This window comes from Gymnoscopelus braueri (assembly GCF_963280865.1).
Source record: "Gymnoscopelus braueri genome assembly, chromosome: 9".
Classification (NCBI taxonomy): domain Eukaryota; kingdom Metazoa; phylum Chordata; class Actinopteri; order Myctophiformes; family Myctophidae; genus Gymnoscopelus; species Gymnoscopelus braueri.
In genome coordinates, this window is record NC_137610.1 from 49,103,274 (window position 1) to 49,122,170 (window position 18,897).

General features: G+C 39.9%; 1 protein-coding gene across 1 annotated transcript in view; it reads left to right on the forward strand.

The window, feature by feature from the left end:
* The window catches only part of cadps2 (Ca++-dependent secretion activator 2), a 342,906-nt gene that overhangs the window by 196,228 nt on the left and 127,781 nt on the right, over window positions 1-18,897 (forward strand). The window contains 2 exon segments of the mRNA XM_080438413.1: window positions 1,906-2,017; window positions 10,408-10,547. Coding sequence (XP_080294539.1) covers window positions 1,906-2,017; window positions 10,408-10,547 — 252 coding nt within the window.

Here is an 18,897-nt window from a genome sequence, read left to right on the forward strand (position 1 = left end):
ATGAGTTAGAATGTGTTCCCAGATGGGAGAACATTCAGCAGATGGGAGAACATTCACCACACAGAGGCATCTCAGATGCTTGGATATAAGGTTACCATCACACACAAACATTATGCCAGAAGAACTTATGAAATCTTCTCCAGTGAAATATGAATTTCTTGCACTCCATCGTGCTTTTATGGTTCAACCTCTCCCATCTGGCTCTTCTAGCCCATTAAGACCGGTAACGCATCTGTGTCATTTCAGATTTCTTTGGCTATTGAAAAAAATAGTAGATCTACAAGCCCATAGCTTGTAGATATGCTATTTTTGAAAAATATTGAAAATGTGTGCAAAAAGTGTGGGGGGTGGGGGACGACATATTTTGAGATGGGGGTCCGTGGCCAAATACATTATCATTTAGGGTGTCCTTGACATGAAAAAAGTTTGAGAACCACTGATATTGTAGCAACACAAGTTTTTTCAAAAAACTGTTAGGATTTAGAAGACATATATTGAAAGATGCGCACAAATTCTCACGATAAAATAAAAATAGCAGATCTACAAGCTCATACTAGATCCGCACTTGCAATGAGCTTGTATATCTGCAATTTTTTAATAGCCAAATAAATCTTAAAATTACACCGATGCGTTCCCGGTCTTAATGGATTAAACCAAGTTTTAAAAGTTATGTTTTTCACTCTTTATCTAGCGTAGAGAGCACTGTCCATGCAGGGCATAACATTGTCACTGTCGGGTGGAAACCTTATATCTCCAGACCAGGGCCGCACCAAGGGTAGTGCAAACGGTGCGGCCGCACAGGGCCCCGCGCTGGGGGAGCCCCGCAAAAAAACGTAAGAGTTATACCGAGAAATAACCGCAAATGACCACCAAAAACTCGGAAATATCCGCCCAAAACTGCCAAAAAAAAAGGGATGGGGGCGCGCACGCACGCGACTTCGCACAGGGCCCCGCATTTCTCCCAGACGGCTCTGCTCCAGACCATATGTCATCTTTTTGTGTTTTTTGTGTTTTTTTTCGTCATTCTACAGCAATGCTTCCTCCTTGACATTTTCATGTCAAGGACCCCCAAATTGACATGTATTTGGCCGCAAACACTGAACAGAGTTTGTGCCAGGGACCCGTAGAAGCAAAGACTTGTTGAAAATGTTCGCTTAAAAAAAATTATATTCGAAGATTTGCACAAATCTTAAAGATTTTTCAAAAATAGCAGATCTACAAGCTCATCGCTTGAGCTTGTAGATCTGCTATTTTTGAATAGCCAAAGTATAAAATATGGTTAAAATTGTGACTTTTATTACCTAATTTTGCTGGGGACCCCCTGGTACCCCCCCAAGGACCCCTGGGGGTCCCCGGACCCCTGTTTGAGAACCAATGTTCTATATACATGTATGTGGTTAAATCTGTCTGTGGGTTCTATAAATATTGAACCAATGAAAACACTACTAAATAATAATAACTACATTGGATCCATTGGAACACAATTTATCTTTTATTTAACCCATTGAGACCTGGAACTGTCTCATTTTTAGATTTGAGCTAAAAATCATTATTTTACACTTTGGGCTATTCAAAAATAGCAGATATACAAGCTCATAGCGCGGCACCGAGTGCCGCGCTACGAGCTTGTAGATCTGCTATTTTTGAAAATTCCTGAAAATGTGTGCAAATCTTTGAATATATATATTTTTTTAAGCGAACATTTTTAACTCAAATCTTTGCTTCTGGGGGGTCCCTGGAACATACATACCATTTTGGGGGTCCTTGACATGAAAAAGATTGACCACCACTGATATAGAAACATAGGTTTTTTCAGAATGCTGTTGAGATTTAGGAGACATGTAGAATCGGCTTCAGGTCTCAATGGGTTAAAGCAGAACATTGTGTCTCTTTCTTTCTCTCCAGATGGGGGACCCAGGGGGACTTCACCACCACTCACCCACTGCCCATCGTCAAAGTGAAGCTGTTCACTGAGAGCACAGGGGTCCTGGCCCTGGAGGACAAGGAGCTGGGCAGGGTGAGACAGAGACACGCACACACACGCGCGCACGCACGCACACACGCACGCACGCACACACACACACACACACACACACACACACACAGTGGTGGAAAAAGACACATGTTGCTCACATTTTCAGAAGATTTGTATACATTTGAAAACATGTGAAACGGTCTGCATAATGAGTACTTTCTACTTTTGGTACTTTAACCCATTAAAGGAGAGATCCGGACATTTTCCGGACCTGAGAAGCTAACGCTAATGCCGAACGAGCTAACGCTGGTTGCTTGTTTCTCTCCCAGAACCTGGCAACTCGTGTTGCCAGGGAGAGAAACAAGCAACCAGTGTTAGCTCGTTCGGCATTAGCGTTAGCTTCTCAGGGACTTTCAGTGCATTTTTTAGTATCATGAGACTCTACAATGAGCAGTAGTAGAGAAAAAAATAACTTTGCATCGGTTATAATAGACGAATTTCACTCATACACGCGCTCCCATTATGCCAACGGAGGGGGTCGAAAAAATGACGACAGGGGAATCGCTGGAAAAACTCAACGCCACTTTCTACGTCGGTGAGTGACTAACAACACATCAAAGATAACACTTAAAATGTCCGGATCTCTCCTTTAAGACCTGAGGCCGATTCTAAAAATGTTTTCTAAATCCTAACGCTTTAAAAAAAAAATATATATATATATATATATATATATATTCAACGATATGCAAAAAAAAAACACAATTTAGAAAAGCAGATCTACAATCTCTACAAGATCTACAAGATCTACACGATCTACAAGCTCTACAAGCTCATTGCGCTATGAGCTATGAGCTATTTTTGAATAGCCAAAGACATCTTAAAATGATACAGATGCGTTCCAGGTCTTAACACATTGATTGCCAAGATCGAGTTAACTCATTTAAAAAATAATAATAATAATAATAAAAAAAAATTAAAAAATGACCCAAAGACCAAGGAGATTGGAGATTTTTTCGAAGATCTAGACTCCTATCCACTTCCTTGTTAACTTAGAACTTAAAAATTCTGTATCTCGGCTCCTGAGTACTTTTTTTTTCTCAATTAAAAATCTCTGGCATAAAACCTGAAATAATTCTGGCAGGTTAGTTAATGGGTTAAGTACATTTTTATACCAATACTTTTGTACTTTTACGCAAGTACATTTTGAATTCCGGACTTTTACTTGTAACAAAGTATTTCTACATGGCCGTATTGATACTTTTACTTGAGTACAAATTGTGAGTACTTTTCCCACCACTGGTTACAGCATGTTTCTTTATCTCTTCAGTTTGGCCTACTTTACACTGTAATTGGATGTACTGCTATTGAGGCAAAAACAACCATTAAGCTCACTCTGTCTTCATTGATGTCCGTGCCAAGTGACAACACCGACCACGGTCAAATGTGATCATTGCTTAGCTCAACCGTGACTTCTGTATTGGTTGCAGTTGCTATCGAAACCCGGTGAGCCCTATATCTCTCTTTGTCTTGTTATTTCTCCCTTGTTGCTCCTCTGTCGCTGCAACAGATTGTATCTCTCCCGTGAGACACTGGGGAAAACAATAAACCCAAACACACACACACACTGATTAGGTGGACTGTCTCTGCATCTTACTGCAGTGCACACAGTGATGTAAAGTAACTAAGTACATTTACTCAAGTACTGTACTTAACTCTTTCAATGCCATGCTTATTTATGGAATTTTGGTTCTGAGTGCCACAACCAAAATGAATTGTAAAAAAAAAAAGTGCTTAGGAGCCGAGATACAGCCTTTTTCAGTAAAAAGTTAAACAAGAAGTGAATGGAGCAGCAAATCTTCAAATCATCATATCATCATATCTTGGGTTCTGAACATGTTTTTCCCCAAAAAAAAAACGTATTGTGGCACACGGGGCGTTAGGCCTCATGACGTATTTGACGTATTGTGGCACTGAAAGAGTTAAGTGCACTTTTGAGGGATTTGTATTTCCAATTTTCAGTGCTTTTACTTCTACTCCACTACATCTCAGAGGCAAATAATGTTGCTTTTACTCCACTACAATTATTTGAAAACTTTAGTTACTTTGCAGATCCCTATTTTATACCCTAGGCTATTTGAAAATAGTCGATCTACAAGCTCACAACGTGTCACATCGCGATGCGTTGTGAGCTTGTAGATCGACTATTTTCAAAGATTTTAGTACTTTTACTTTTGGTACTTTAAGTACATTTTGATACCAATACTTTTGTACTTTTACTCAAGTACATTTTGAATTCGGGACTTTTATTGTAACAGAGTACTTCTGCATTGCAGTATTGATACTTTTACTTAAGTAAAACATTTGAGTACTTTTTCCACCACTGACTGCACCCATATATCCTCTGCCTCCACCACTAAGCATACTTTACTTTACTTTGTAATGGAGCTTTGTGCAAACCTTAGGTTCTCTTATCGTCTCTGTCAGGTGGAAACCTCATATGTCCAAAACTGTTTGGACATAATGAGGTTTTCAGGATTCAAATTCAAAAGCATCAAAAGTAGCAGATCTGCAAGCTCAAAACGCGTCGCTTCGCGCCGCGTTTTGAGCTTGTAGATCTGCTACTTTTGATTATTTTGTATGACGCTGTTGTATGATCAAGTAGGGCGTTGATTTACGAAAAAACATAAACGGTTAAAATATGGAGATAAGAGGTTTTTGCCCGACAGCGACAATATAGATAATTAAATACACCTGCTATTATGCAGAAACCTTGTATCTCCATATACCAATTTTTTTTTCATTAATGAAGGCACTGTTTTGTAGCACAAAAGTGTTTTCAAAAGTAGCAAAAATACCCCATCTATACAAGCTCATGGTGACATGTTGTGAGCTTGTGGATCGGCTATTTTCGGGGAAAAAAACATTGAAAGTGAAGTCTGTGGGTTTTATGAATATTGAACGAATGAAAAGTATTAACTCTATAACTGCCAAAGACGTTTATAAACGTCTTTGAGAAATTAGCTGTTGCCTGCCAAAGACGTTTAAAAACGTCCTGGAAAAAAAAAAAAAAAGATTTTCTAATTATTTAGTATTGACACCTTTTCGATATTCCAAACGAATAAGGAGATAACAATTCCCAAAGATTTGCTGCTCCATCCACTTCAATGTTAAAATTGAAACGGACAAACAATTCACAATGTTTTTTGGTTTGAAACTACTGGTTTTGAGCTATTTTCAAACATCAAACAACACATGACAACAAGGTCAAATTGACCTCGTTGACATTTGTGAAACCACACCTGAATCTCATCTGTGATTAGAAATTTTCTGGGGATCAATCATACTTGAGAAAAATATTTTGTGGCTATGCGAAAAGGTACCAAAATCGGTCAAAACCCTGGCAGAGGCTACAGACTGTTCTGAAAAAACTCTGGCAGGGTAAGAGTTAATACAAGAGCTTCTTTTTTTTCCCCATTTCCTGAAAAGTAACTCTTTTAAACAAACTAGGGTTACCTGGGACCATGGGGTGGCGGGTGATTGATCGCGGAGGGGTCTTCATCACCCTGAAGGGCTTTATTTCTCAATAATGACCCGCTCACCATTGATTATCCTGCTTATTACACGGCTACTTAATGAAGGAATTGACTCAAAAGTAACAACAAAACGAAGGATCATTGCTTTACGGTAGTGAAAGTATTCCTTTAATTTATGCCAGGTTTGTCCAGTCAGTGCAACGCAGTGTTGGTAAAATAGAACCAATAATCGGTTACTGCATTGTCTAATTCTCACCTGAAATGTATACATATCATTTTGGGTGGTCCTTGACATGGAAAAGTTGGAGCACCACTGATATAGCAACACACTGTTAGGATTTAGAAAACATTTTTAGATATGTATTTCACACGTGGACCCCCATCTCAAAATGTTTTGTTCCAGGGACCCCCTCAAAAGCAAAGATTTGACAGAAATGTTGTACGATATATTTTTTTAAACAGCAGATTTACAAGCTCATAGCCTGTCTATCTGCTATTTTTTAATAGCCAAAGAAATCTTAAAATGACACAGATGCGTTCCCGGTCTTAATTGGTTAATTGAATAGAAAACATTGTGTTTCCCATCGTAATGACAAACCAGCTCAGTGACCTGTGGATAGAGAAACACAATAAAGCCAGCTAAATGGAACAAACTGAATTGCCTTATTTGCCAAAGCTAATTACGATGTCCGGGGAGGTGGAGCGGTTAATGTTCATTTGGTGGAGCTGCTTGGGATATTAGATCAAATCTATTTATCATATCTTTGCTGCTTTCGGGGTAGAAAGCTCTTATCTCCATATTGTATAACTTTTAATGTTCTTTTTTTCTTATAAATTAATAACCCCTTGTCATACTACAGTGTCGCATAAAAGAAGCACAATTAGGTGATCTATGAGCTTGCAGATCTGCCATTTTTGCGATTATTTTATTTGGTTCCTGAAAACAACACGTTTTGGACAGGTTTCCACCCGACAGACAAAGTTGAACAAGATTGTCAAGCAAAATTAGCTTGGAGACCCGATAGTTTTTTTATTTTAAATTTGTTTTGCTTGTGACTAAAAACTAAACTACAGTACATTGGACCATTGTGAACAAAGGTTCATTTTTTTCTTCATTTCCTGAAAATGAGTCATTTCTTGAAAATGAACGGCTTTGGACACATAAAAGGTTTCAGAGCCGAAAGTGGTGATATAACCCATTAAGACCGAGAAAGCATCTGCCTTTTTAAATTTTAACCACTTTAACCATATACTTTGGCTATTCAAAAATAGCACATATACAAGCTCATAGCGCGGCTACTGTATGAGCTTGTAGGTCTGTCATTTTTTTTTTAATCATGAAAATGTGTGCAAATCTTTGAATATATATATATATATATATATATATATATATATATATATATATATATATATATATATATATAATTTTTTTTTTAAAGCAAACATTTGTAACTAAAATCTTTGCTTCTGGGGGATTCTACAATGTCTTCTAAATCCTAACAGTTTAAAAAAGAAAAAACTTATGTTGCTATAATCAGTGGTTCTCAAACTTTTTCATGTCAAGGACCTCCCAAAATGATATGTATTTGGCCCCCCATCTCAAAATATGTTGCATGTTCCCTAAAATAACGTGGTTAAAGTGGTTACACAGATGCGTTCCCGGTTTCAATGGGATAATACGCCTCCCCAGTGGGTGACGGACAGGCAGGCAAGCGTCTGGACGGTGATTCAGACATATTGTCAGGGTGACTCTGATGAGACGGGACAGCAGAAGGACATCATCGTCACCGCCGACAGCAACGTGACACAGAACACACTCCAGAAAGGATGTTATCCACCAACTAACAGTTATTATGTGGTTGCCAAGCACTGACCGCGCATGGGTTGTTGTTGTGTCGTGTGTGTGTGTGTGTGTGTGTGTGTGTGTGTGTGTGTGTGTGTGTGTGTGTGTGTGTGTGTGTGTGTGTGTGTGTGTGTGTGTGTGTGTGTGTGTGTGTGTGTGTGTGTGTGTGTGTGTGTGTGTGTGTGTGTGTGTGTGTGTGTGTGTGTGTGTGGGGGTGCGTGTGTGTGTGTGTGTGTGACAGACCCACAACAATTACCATACTTGGCAATTGGAAAGTTGGAAATCTCACCCACTACTCAAGACAAATAAAAAAAGTCTACCGATGGCGGCATTATAACCCTAAACTTTACATTTTCGCCTCAAACCTTTTAACCATAAAAGTCTTATTTTGGCCATGTAAATAGAGCGCAAATAAAAAATAGATTTTCTGCCTTTTATGATTGTTTTTCCAAATCTGTTTTGTTTTAGTTTTTTATCTGCATCAGATTGGGCATAAAACATATCAGGAGTGTGACCAAGCTATACATTTTAACATTTTCTTTTTTGCTCAGTGATCAAATGTCACCAAGATATTTGACAATACACCCTAAACCAGCAGAATGATGATTTACTTTCTACAATTTTTCTCAGCAATATGCTGACTCTGAGAAGGGTGAAATAGAAAAAGCAAAGAAAAATAATCAAATCATCTGGAACGCCGTTGGGTCTTGGACTTGGTGTGGCTAGCCTGTGAGGTCAGTCATCTCAGTGGTTCTCAACCTGTGGGTCAGGACCCCCAGGAGGGTCCCCATATGATTTTTTTTGGAGGGGGGGGTCCCCAGATAGCTGTAAAATGACAATGACTTTTAAGACCTTTTTAATACCTATACAAAAAGAAAGTAAATGAAAAAAGAGACCATTACTGCATCAAGAGTAATAATCAACACACTATACGATAAAAACTGGTCCAACACTGGCCGAATTGTCAAATAAGACACCCAAAGGAGAACTTTGATGTCTCCATGGGACGAGTGAAAACAGCAGATCTACAAGCTCACAATTGTGAGCTTGTAGATCTGATATTTTCACTGCTTGACAACAGGGATGCAAGGGGTTCATGTGGTTAAATTATGAATCCACCTTCTTTATCAGAAGAATGTGACAACATGCCACATGCATACAGTACATTGATTGCCACATGGTGGCAGGTTTGAATTGGAAACACTTCACAAACGGAGAAGGTGACTTACTGACAGTGGTGTAAAGTACATTTACTACTTTTACTAAGTACATAGGTAAAATGTTGAGGTATTTGTACTTTACTTGAGTATTTCCAATTTCCAATACTTTTACTTCTACTCCACTACATCTCAGAGGCAATATATATACTCCACTACAATTATTTGAAAACTTTAGTTACTTTGCAGTTATAAATTATGATGTTATGAAACATACATTAACCACTTTAGCCCTATTTTATACATAGGCTATTTGAAAATCTACAAGCTCACAATCGCGACACGTTGTGAGCTTGTAGATCTGCTATTTTCAGACATTGTAGTACTTTTACTTTTGGTACTTTAAGTACATTTTGATGCAAATAATATAATAATAATTCTGGACTTTTACTTGTAATAGAGTATTTCTATATTGCAGTATTGGTACTTTTACTTAAGTAAAGAATTTGAGTACTTTTTTCCACCACTGCTTACTGACGGCACCACAGGGACTTGACATTTGATTCCACACGCCTTACACGATGTGGCTGTGACATCATCACATGTGCCAGACTGGGGTGTTTTTGTCTCTTTAAAATTAAAACGCTTACAAGAGTTAGTGTGTTAGTGTGTGTGAGGCTCTGTGTGTGTGTGTGTGTGTGTGTGTGTGTGTGTAAGTGTGAGCGTCAGCATCTGTGTGTGTGTGTGAGGGTGCGAGGTGAGTGTGTGCTTACACATCAATAGCTATGGCAGGCAGGTTGTGTGTTGATGACGCACATATCGTTGCAGTCGGGCAGAAACCTCTGATCTCCATATTTAAACGTTTTATGTTTTTTTTTCCGTAAATGAATGCCCTCCTTCGTCATACTGCAATGTCACACAGAAATAGAGCCGATCTACAAGCTCAATACGCGCCACAATGCGACGCGTTTTCAGCTTGTAGATCGGCTATTGTTTTTTAACCCATTAAGACCTGGAACGCGTCTGTGTCACTTTTTGATTTGAGCTAAAAAGCATTATTTTACACTTTGGCTATTTTTGAAAAATCGTGAAAATGTGTGCAAGTCTTTGAATATATATTGTTTTAAAGCGAACCTTTTTAACTAAAATCTTTGCATCTGGGGGTCCCTGGAACAAGACGGGGGTCCACGACCAAACACATATCATTTTGGGGGAAATTAAGGTGTTACAGCTCTCATAGAGACATCAATAAAAACACGTTATAATAAAAAGACATCTAAAATAGGCATAGTCAACCTATACAATATGTTAAAAAAAAAAAAACATTAACTGCCAGAGGTATTTTCATATTTTTTTAGCCAGTGCCAGAGATTTTTCATTGAAAAAAAAAAAGTACTCAGGAGCCGAGATACAGAATTTTTAAGTTTTAAGTTAACAAGGAAGTGGATAGGAGTCTAGATCTTCGAAAAATCATATCTCCTTGGTCTTTGGGTCAAATTGGAAAAAAAATAATATATATATATATTATTATTTTTTTCCTTTTTTTTTTCACGTAGATCTACGCGACTGGCACGTGGCGGCTTTAAATAGGTTCGCGTAGATCTACGTGATTGGCAGTGAATCAGTTAATCCAGAGTGTTTTACAGTAAGCAAGGTAAACACGAGGTAATACATCAAATGCATAGACAAAGTCATCTATAGGATCAAGCTCACAACACGCTGCAACACACCGCGTTGAATTCAGGTTGTTAATTAATCATCCCCTCTCCCTTCCAACCACCTGTGTGTGTGTGTGTGTGTGTGTGTGTGTGTGTGTGTGTGTGTGTGTGTGTGTGTGTGTGTGTGTGTGTGTGTGTGTGTGTGTGTGTGTGTGTGTGTGTGTGTGTGTGTGTCCTCCAGGTGGTCTTGAACCCCACCACCAACGGTCCCAAGCAGGCCGAGCTCCACAGGATGGTGGTCCCCAAGAGCAGCCAGGACGGCGAGCTGAAGATCAAACTGGCCGTCCGCATGGACAAGCCCCCCAACATGAAGCACAGCGGGTAAGAAAGAACTACGACTCCCAGGCCACTTCTTCTTAAGACTACAATGTGCCAGTGGTGTAGCAGAGAGTGGGGCAGCCTTGAATAAAAGATGGTCTTAAAACTATTTTACGGCTTAAACGTCAAAGTGTTGCTGTAAACACTGCCCTCTGCAGTGTTGCCAGATTTTGCAAGAGAAAAAAGCAACCAGGTCAATGAAAACAAGCCCAAAAGAACCACATGAGCTCTTTACACCTACTGAATATCAGCTATTTGAAAATAGCCGATCTAAAAAGCTCACAACTCTCAATTTTGAATATTTTTCTAAATTGAGCATACAATCTTTTCAGATGAGGGTCCGCGGACAAATACATGTAAATGTAGGGGTAAAAATGTTAACCACTGGTTTAAACAACATTAGGACGCACACGCACAAATTAGCAACTTTTCACAAGCAACTTTACAGAAAAACAAGGCCAAAGTCGCTTATAATGATAAGCAGACATGGCATTGGCAACACTGCTTGTCTGATGTTGACTTGAGGGACTCCCTCTTTCCTTGGTGTTTTGCCTTAATTGCACTTAAACCCTAACATTTAACTTCACTAAAACTATGCCTAAACCTAACCATAACCTAAACTCACAAACACTATGCCTAACCTTAACCGTAAGCCTAACCTCACAGAAATAATGCCTAAACTTAACCTCAAAACCCTGTCCACCTGGGCGAAACACCTGGGAAAGACATCCTCCTGTTGACTGGAACCTCACTGCCAAACTCTGAGCCATTTGAAGAATGACGGCTCCCTCTGGTGGTGATTTTGTTGAACTTCATTAATCACTGAGGTGGGGACTTCATTGTTGGTAGAGCTCCTGATCTGGCAGTATCATTATTATTAATATCAATAATAATAATAGCTCAGATTTATACAGCGCTTTTCTAAGTACTCAAAGTCGCTTTACACAAAGAAAAGGAAGGAACCAACTTTAATAAGAAAAACACCCCCTAAGGAGTCGGACCCCTGGTCTACACTCTGAGAACCAATGGTCTACCCTGTATATGCTTCCGTAGTATGCACTTCCCCCGGAAGCTGTCTTTTTCGACCAGTCACAACGCAGGTTTCATGCATGGAGAATGTAAACAGCTCTGTGAAGCCTCAACATAACTGTACCACCAAATTCCATTACTTCAGTTTAGACACTCAATAGGCTTATAGGTCTTGCCCACAAGGCATTGTGCCAACATTCCGGAATTGCGTTCAGGGTTAAACATCTCAGAGGGTGGACATTCTGTGGTCTCAACAGAAGAAGTTGGGTACTGATACAGAGCCACAGGCTTAATTTATTTTGAAGTAGTTGTGCAACTATTAATAATTGATAACTTAGAGACTGAGAATATAGTTAAACATTGATTTTTATTGAAAATGTGAAGTGCCCACATTAAACCCCTGGAACGATCAGCACCAACGTTCTTTTTCATATCGTTGCTGTCTAATTATTTCGGGGTTTTTTTCTTCTTAGATCTAAAATTTGGTTTAAGTTCTAAAATGTTGACAAATAACTCAAATGAAACCCAAACATGATAAGAGCAAGAGTAGCTACTGTACAAGCAATGAGCCTTTCATTTTCTGGCCACAAGAGGGCAGCAATAACTCATTCTCACATAACTTGTGGATATTTCTTCAAAGATGAACATTTAAAGGTCGGCCAGAAAACAACTATGTACAAAATATAAACTTTTCAGGCATGTTTTTAAAACAACACAACACTGCCTCATCAAAGTTGGTATGGTGACTTTTGACTATACTTTGAATGTGTCCTTATATGGTCATCCCTTTCCCCAAATCCAGCTCAAGTGGAGTTTTGAGATAGTGGTTTGAACGACAATTCCAAGAAGGATCCAATGGATCCTGCGATTTTAAATACTTTTCATTGGTTCAATATTTGTGAAACCCACACACAAGCAGTGTTGCCAGATTCTGTGAGAGAAACAAGCAACCAGGTCTAGGAAAACCAGCCCAAAAGAAGTGACTATGGGCCACATGTGCACTTTAACATATACATCAGCTATTTGAAAATAGCCGATCTACAAGCTCACAGCGTGTCGTTGTGAGCTTGTAGATCGGCTATTTTCAAATAAAATCTTGCTGGGAAATTATAATAAGCAGATCTGGCAACCCTGCACACAAGACGTGAAGGGTGTTCAATAACACTGATTTATTAAAGAAAAAGAAAAAGTACGGAGCTGGTTTGCGCCCCGACAGCAACGATGTGTGTTGATATTGACGATAAGAAGACAGCAAGAAGTCCTTCACAACCGGCTCTAATAAAACACTTGTGTATCAAACTTTGGACAAAGAGGACAGAGTGTGTTCTCACTGGTTGAGGCGATGGAAGGACCTTGTACTTTAATGCAAATTAGCAAAGAGGGAGCGTCAATGAAGAGGAAGTGTGTGTGTGGAAGGAGAATGCTAAGTGGCCCTCGTAAATGTGCAAAAGTGCCATGGTAATTAACCCATTAAGACCGGGAACGCATCTGTGTAACCACTTTAACCATTATTTTACACTTTGGCTATTCAAAAATAGCAGATCTACAAGCTCATGGCGCGGCACCGAGTGCCGCGCTATGAGCTTGTAGATCTGCTATTTTAGAAAGATCTTGAAAATGTGTGCAAATCTTTGAATATGTATATTATTTTTTAAAGGAAAAAGTGTTTTACTCAAAGCTTTGCTTCTGGGGGTCCCTGGAACAACATATTTTGAGATGGGGGTCCAAATACGTATCATTTTGGGGGTCCTTGACATGAAAAGGTTTGAGAACCACTGATTATAGCAACATACATGTTTTTCAAAAAACTGTTAGGATTTAGAAGACATTTTTAGAATCCTCCCAGAAGCAAAGATTTGAGTTAAAAACGTTCTCTTTGAAAAATATATATATTCAAAGATTTGCACAAATTTTCATGATTTTTCAAAAATTGCAGATCTACAAACTCATAGCACGGCACTCGGTGCCGCGCCATGAGCTTGTATATCTGCTATTTTTTAATAGCCAAAGTATAAAATAATGGTTAAAATCGAGAATGACTTGGCTTTCCCGGTCTTAATGGGTTAAGGCTCAGTTGACACATGCACGCGTGCACACGCACGCACGCACGCACGCACGCACGCACGCACGCACACACACACACACACACACACACACACACACACACACACACACACACACACACACACACACACACACACACACACACACAGCAAAAATAAGTGTGTGGTTATTTTTTTTATTTTCATGAAAAATAGGAAAAAGCTGCCTGAAGAAGGTTTGCCTTAATAAAAGTTGTCCTTATTGTGCAAGTGAAGACCTTGTGCAGGTCATTTGATTTGAGTTTTTTTTATATTGGCACCATAATCAGCACCTCTTTCATTTTTGGTGTGTGTGTGTGATAACTGCACATTTTCCTAAAATACCAGTTCATATTCATGCTCTTTCAACATCTCAGACAACACCAGTTTACAAACGATAATAGCCACTTATCTATATATTTGATACTGTATAGCTACTTATCTATATCTTTGGTATAGCTACTTATCTATATCTTTGGTATAGCTACTTATCTATATCTTTGATATACAGTAGCTACTCTTTACAATTAGCGCTACATTACACTGTCAAATCTGGAGTGTCCATTTAAACTGTGAGAGTGTAAAAACATTACTACTGCCACTCTTCTTGTTGTGCGCAAAGAAATTGTTGTTTGAGCTTCGGTGAAATTAATTAATAATCTACATAGACGAGGAATTGTAGCAAATGTTTATATTTGTACAAACAACAGGAAGGCTGCAAACCCATTACATTACTCTGGATGTTTGTTGTTGATTGAACTTGGAAAAAAATACAAAATGTGAATAAAAGCACCTTGTAGGCATACGGTATGTGTGTGGGGACACTCGCACTTGTCCTTTGTTTGCCACGGGACAGGTCTTTATTAGTCACAAATAGATGCATATCTATAATTCATACACTATACTCATCCAATGCATAATTAGACGGCCATGTTTAATCTGTTCATCATATCATAATTCACCAAGCATCATGAATGACCTGTACAACGTGGTCCACGTAAACGTATCGACATTGAATTAATGTAGTGACTGTACTTGCATGCTCAGATGTGTACCTGTGTCACTTATGGTACAGGCCAGGGACAACTGATCCTCACTATTTATGACTCATCCTCCTCATTATGGCTCAGTTGGACAGTGCAGGCCAATGCAATAGATAGAAGTCTGTATCACTTGATTTGATTTAATTACATTTTGGTAAAAGATATACAAGTAAAATCACAGTATAACTTAAACCCAGGATAACAGTCCTGGGTTCGATTCCCGCCGGGGGACGCTGTGGGCGCTAGGGGCGTGTCTTCTCCTCCGCGTCATCAGCGCCCATACCCTAGGTGGGGTTGGCGAAAGGTCCTACCCTGTGTGGAGTTTGCATGTTCTCCCCGTGTCTCCACAAAAACATGTAGTAATCCTGGTCGCTATACCGCCTCCCCCATGACAGCCGGGGCGCCTGATGGAGGGGAAGGGAACTGGTTGGAATAACGTGTTCCTTCCACGCGCTACGTCCAACCAGGGAAACTCCCCCCTGTCAGGTGACAAGAAGGTCAGTTGGCTCTCATGCCTGAAGGAAGCATGAGCTCGGCCCTGGCCTCCCTACTGTGGGGGACTGGTGTAGTACAGGTGTAGGGCTGATGTAGCGCCCAGGATCACTTAGGAAATTGGCACCGGGTGAAAAAAATGGGTTACAAAAATCACGGGATAAATTTTTTTAAATAAAAAATATAAAAATAAACCCAGGATAACACATGAAAGCGTAATGAAACACTTGTTTCATTACTTGTTTTGTTGACAATAGCAGTCATTAAAGGTCGGTAACTTCCGTGTGGATCTTGGAGGTCGTGTAGAGACAGCCTATGGCGTCAGAAAGATAGAAAGATAACGGTGAACGTTTTTTTTTCCCCTTGGCCTACTGGCCGTTTGCACAAGAAATGTTCCGCTGATCGGTCAGACGGTTTGCGAGATTAGCTGTGGACTGGCAGACAGACCAACCCTCTTCTAAATGGGAGAGAATAGTATACCTACCAAATAAAACACTGGAGCACTCGACTGGTCTGCACGTATTTATTATTTTGCAGGGGGTTGACTGAGGTTTCCACTTGCGTCCTTCCTCAGAGTCAAACGGGTTTGACTCGTGCAGACCAGTGGAGTGATCCAGTGAGTTTTATTAGGGTAGTCTCTCCTGAAGTGCCCAGGTATCATTCTCTCTGATTCAAGTTGTCTCTGTCAACCCATTAAGACCGGAAACGCATCTGTGTAATTTTTTTTATTTCTCTGGCTATTCAAAAATAGCAGATATACAAGCTCTTGAGCTTGTAGATCTGCTATTTTACAAATAATCTTGAAAAAGTGTGCAAATCTTGAACGAGCATTGAGCGAACATTTGTAACATTTGTTTTTCCCTGTGAAGGACCCCCAAAATTATATGTTTTTGGCCGCCGATCCCCATCAAAATATGTCGCTCCAGGAACCACCCCCCAGAAGCAAAGATTTGAGTTAAAAATGTTCGATTTTAAAAAACATATATATTCAAAGATTTACACGAATTTTCCAAGAGTTTTCAAAGAAATAGCAGATCTACAAGCTCGTAGCGCGGCACTCGGTGCCGCGCTACGAGCTTGTAGATCTGCTATTGCCAAAGAAATGTTAAAATGACTCGGCCATCTCAGTCAGCACTCCACCACAACACCACAGTCCACTGAGGTCAATGACACTTGCCACCTGTCCGTCACTCTCAGCCTCTCTTACACTAGAGGAGGTTTATTAGTTCAGTGGTTCAGTGGTTCAGTGGTTCACGGCCCCAAAAGAGAGTGGGTTTTTGGAGGCTCAGTATAACAAAAGATTGTCCCTTCTTCCTCTTCTTCCTCATTTACACCATCTATCCATCTCCTGTCATCCTCCTCTTCCTCGCCTTTTGGTCCCTCTCTGTCAAGGCAGCAATGAGTGTGCTGCTACGCTCAAGGCGCCTCTGCTCTATTCTCCACTTTGCCTTTGACTCTCTCTCTCTCTCTCTCGCTCTCTTTCTCTCTCGCTCTCTACCTCTCTCTACCTCTCTCTACCTCTCTCTCTACCTCTCTCTCTCTCTCCCTCTCTCTCCCTTTCCTTTTCTTCTGGAAGGGTGACCCATGTGTTGTGAGGTGAATGGAGTCCATTCTGTCTCCTGTCTGGTCTTGTCAGTACTTTAGAAGCATCTTAACCACATGAACCCTTGGTGTCCCTCCTCCTATATTCTGGCTCATAATCCGTGAACATTTTGGTAAAAGAAATGGCGAACATTCGACGGAAGAGAGCAGAGAGAGAGAGAGACAGAGAGAGAGAGAGAGAGAGACGGACATCACAGTGATTGCTTTTTTACGAACGCTGCCACTTTGGACTGTAGCCCACCGCCCCCAGTTCCCCCCCACCAGTACCCCCCCCCCACCCCCCCCCCCCAGTGCCCAGCCTGACCGCAACCCACATGAACCCTATAGCGTCCCTATTCTAGCGTCATGTCTTAAACCATTCAAATCCGTGAATCCGCATCTCGGTCATTTTAGATTGCTTTGGCTATTCAAAAATACCAGATTATACAAGCCTATGAGCTTGTAGATCTGCTAGCTTGTATGAGCTTGTAGGTCTGCTATTTTTTTGAAAAATCATGAACATTTGTGCAAATCTTTGAATATATATATTTCTAAAGCAAACATTTGTAACCCAAATCTTTGCTTCTAGAGATTCTACAAATGTCTTCTAAATCCTAACAGTTTTTTTGAAAAAACTTATGTTGCTATAATCAGTGGTTCTCAAACTCTTCCATGTCAAGGACCCCCAAAATGATATGTGTTTGACCACCCATCGCGGACCCCCACCTCAAAATGTGTTGTTCCAGGGACCCCCAGAAGCACAGATCGGAGTTAAAAAATGTTCGCTTTAAAACACACGATTTTTCAAAAAAATTGCTATGAGCTTGTAGATCTGCTATTTTTGAAAAGGATATTGAGAGTGCGCTCCCCGCGGATGCAGTGGTTACAAACGTCCACTAGGGGTCAGTGTTCATTTCTTGTTGAGTATGTTTCACTGCTATACAGCCAGTGAAGAGGCCTGTGAATTCAGGACTAGATTATTACTCATCTCATCTGGTTCATGTGTAACTAACTGGCATTCAACCTTCATCTCTGAATAGAGCCATGTGGCACATGGACGCATGTTTACTGTCTTGTACAACAGTGTATCGTCAGATTTTTCCTTGTTAACCCACTGAGACCTGGGACGCGTCTGTGTCATTTTTTAGATTTGAGCTAAAAAAGCATTATTTATCACTTTGGCTATTCAAAAATAGCAGATATACAAGCTCATAGCGCGGCACCGAGTGCCGCGCTACGAGCTTGTAGATCTGCTATTTTTGAAAATTTTAGAAAATTTGTGCAAATATTTGAATATATATTTTTTTAAATCGAACATTTTTAACTCAAATCTTTACTTCTGAGGGTCCCTGGAACAAATTATTTTGAGATGGGGGTCGGCGGCCAAATACATATAATCTTTGGGGGGTCCTTGACATGAAAAAGTTTGAGCACAACTGATATAGAAACAGAAGGAGATTTAGAAGACATTTGTAGAATCGTCTTCAGGCCTTAATGGGTTAATAGCCTACACACGATAGGCCAAGAACACGTACACCGATGTAAACAAATATATGATGCGTAATATCGTTGCTGGCGGGCAGAATCTCGTATCTATATTTTTGGTGTTTTTTTCCCGCAAATTAAAACGCCGAACGACCCGTTTTGAGCTCGTAAATGTAGATCCTCTACTTTTGCTCTTTTTGAATTTGCTATCCTGAAAAGTAACAGTTTTGGACATATGAGGTTTCCACCCGACAGAGACGATATATGAGTAAATATAAAACGTCTGCAGCTTTTGTTTTTGCACTTTTTTTTAGCATGCCAGGAAAACCTTTTTTTTTTGGCAACAAATGGCTCAAATAATAATCACTGTCATAATTGTTTATCTTTCTCTTTTTTTACCAGCTGTCTTCCGAGTAACCAAACATGCTTTTATTCATCCTGTGTCTTAAGTTGTATTGTTTTTTTTCTGAAGTGCACCTCGCAGAAGAACGCCGTAATTACAAATGAAGAACAGAAGCTAACATTAGCAGCAGTAGATGTACTGTTGTAAAAAAAAAAAGGAAAAAAAAAGCTTTAGAAATGCAAGAAACAGTGATGTCGCCACGAGGCAAAGGACTGACAAATGCCGCTGTAATTGTAAGC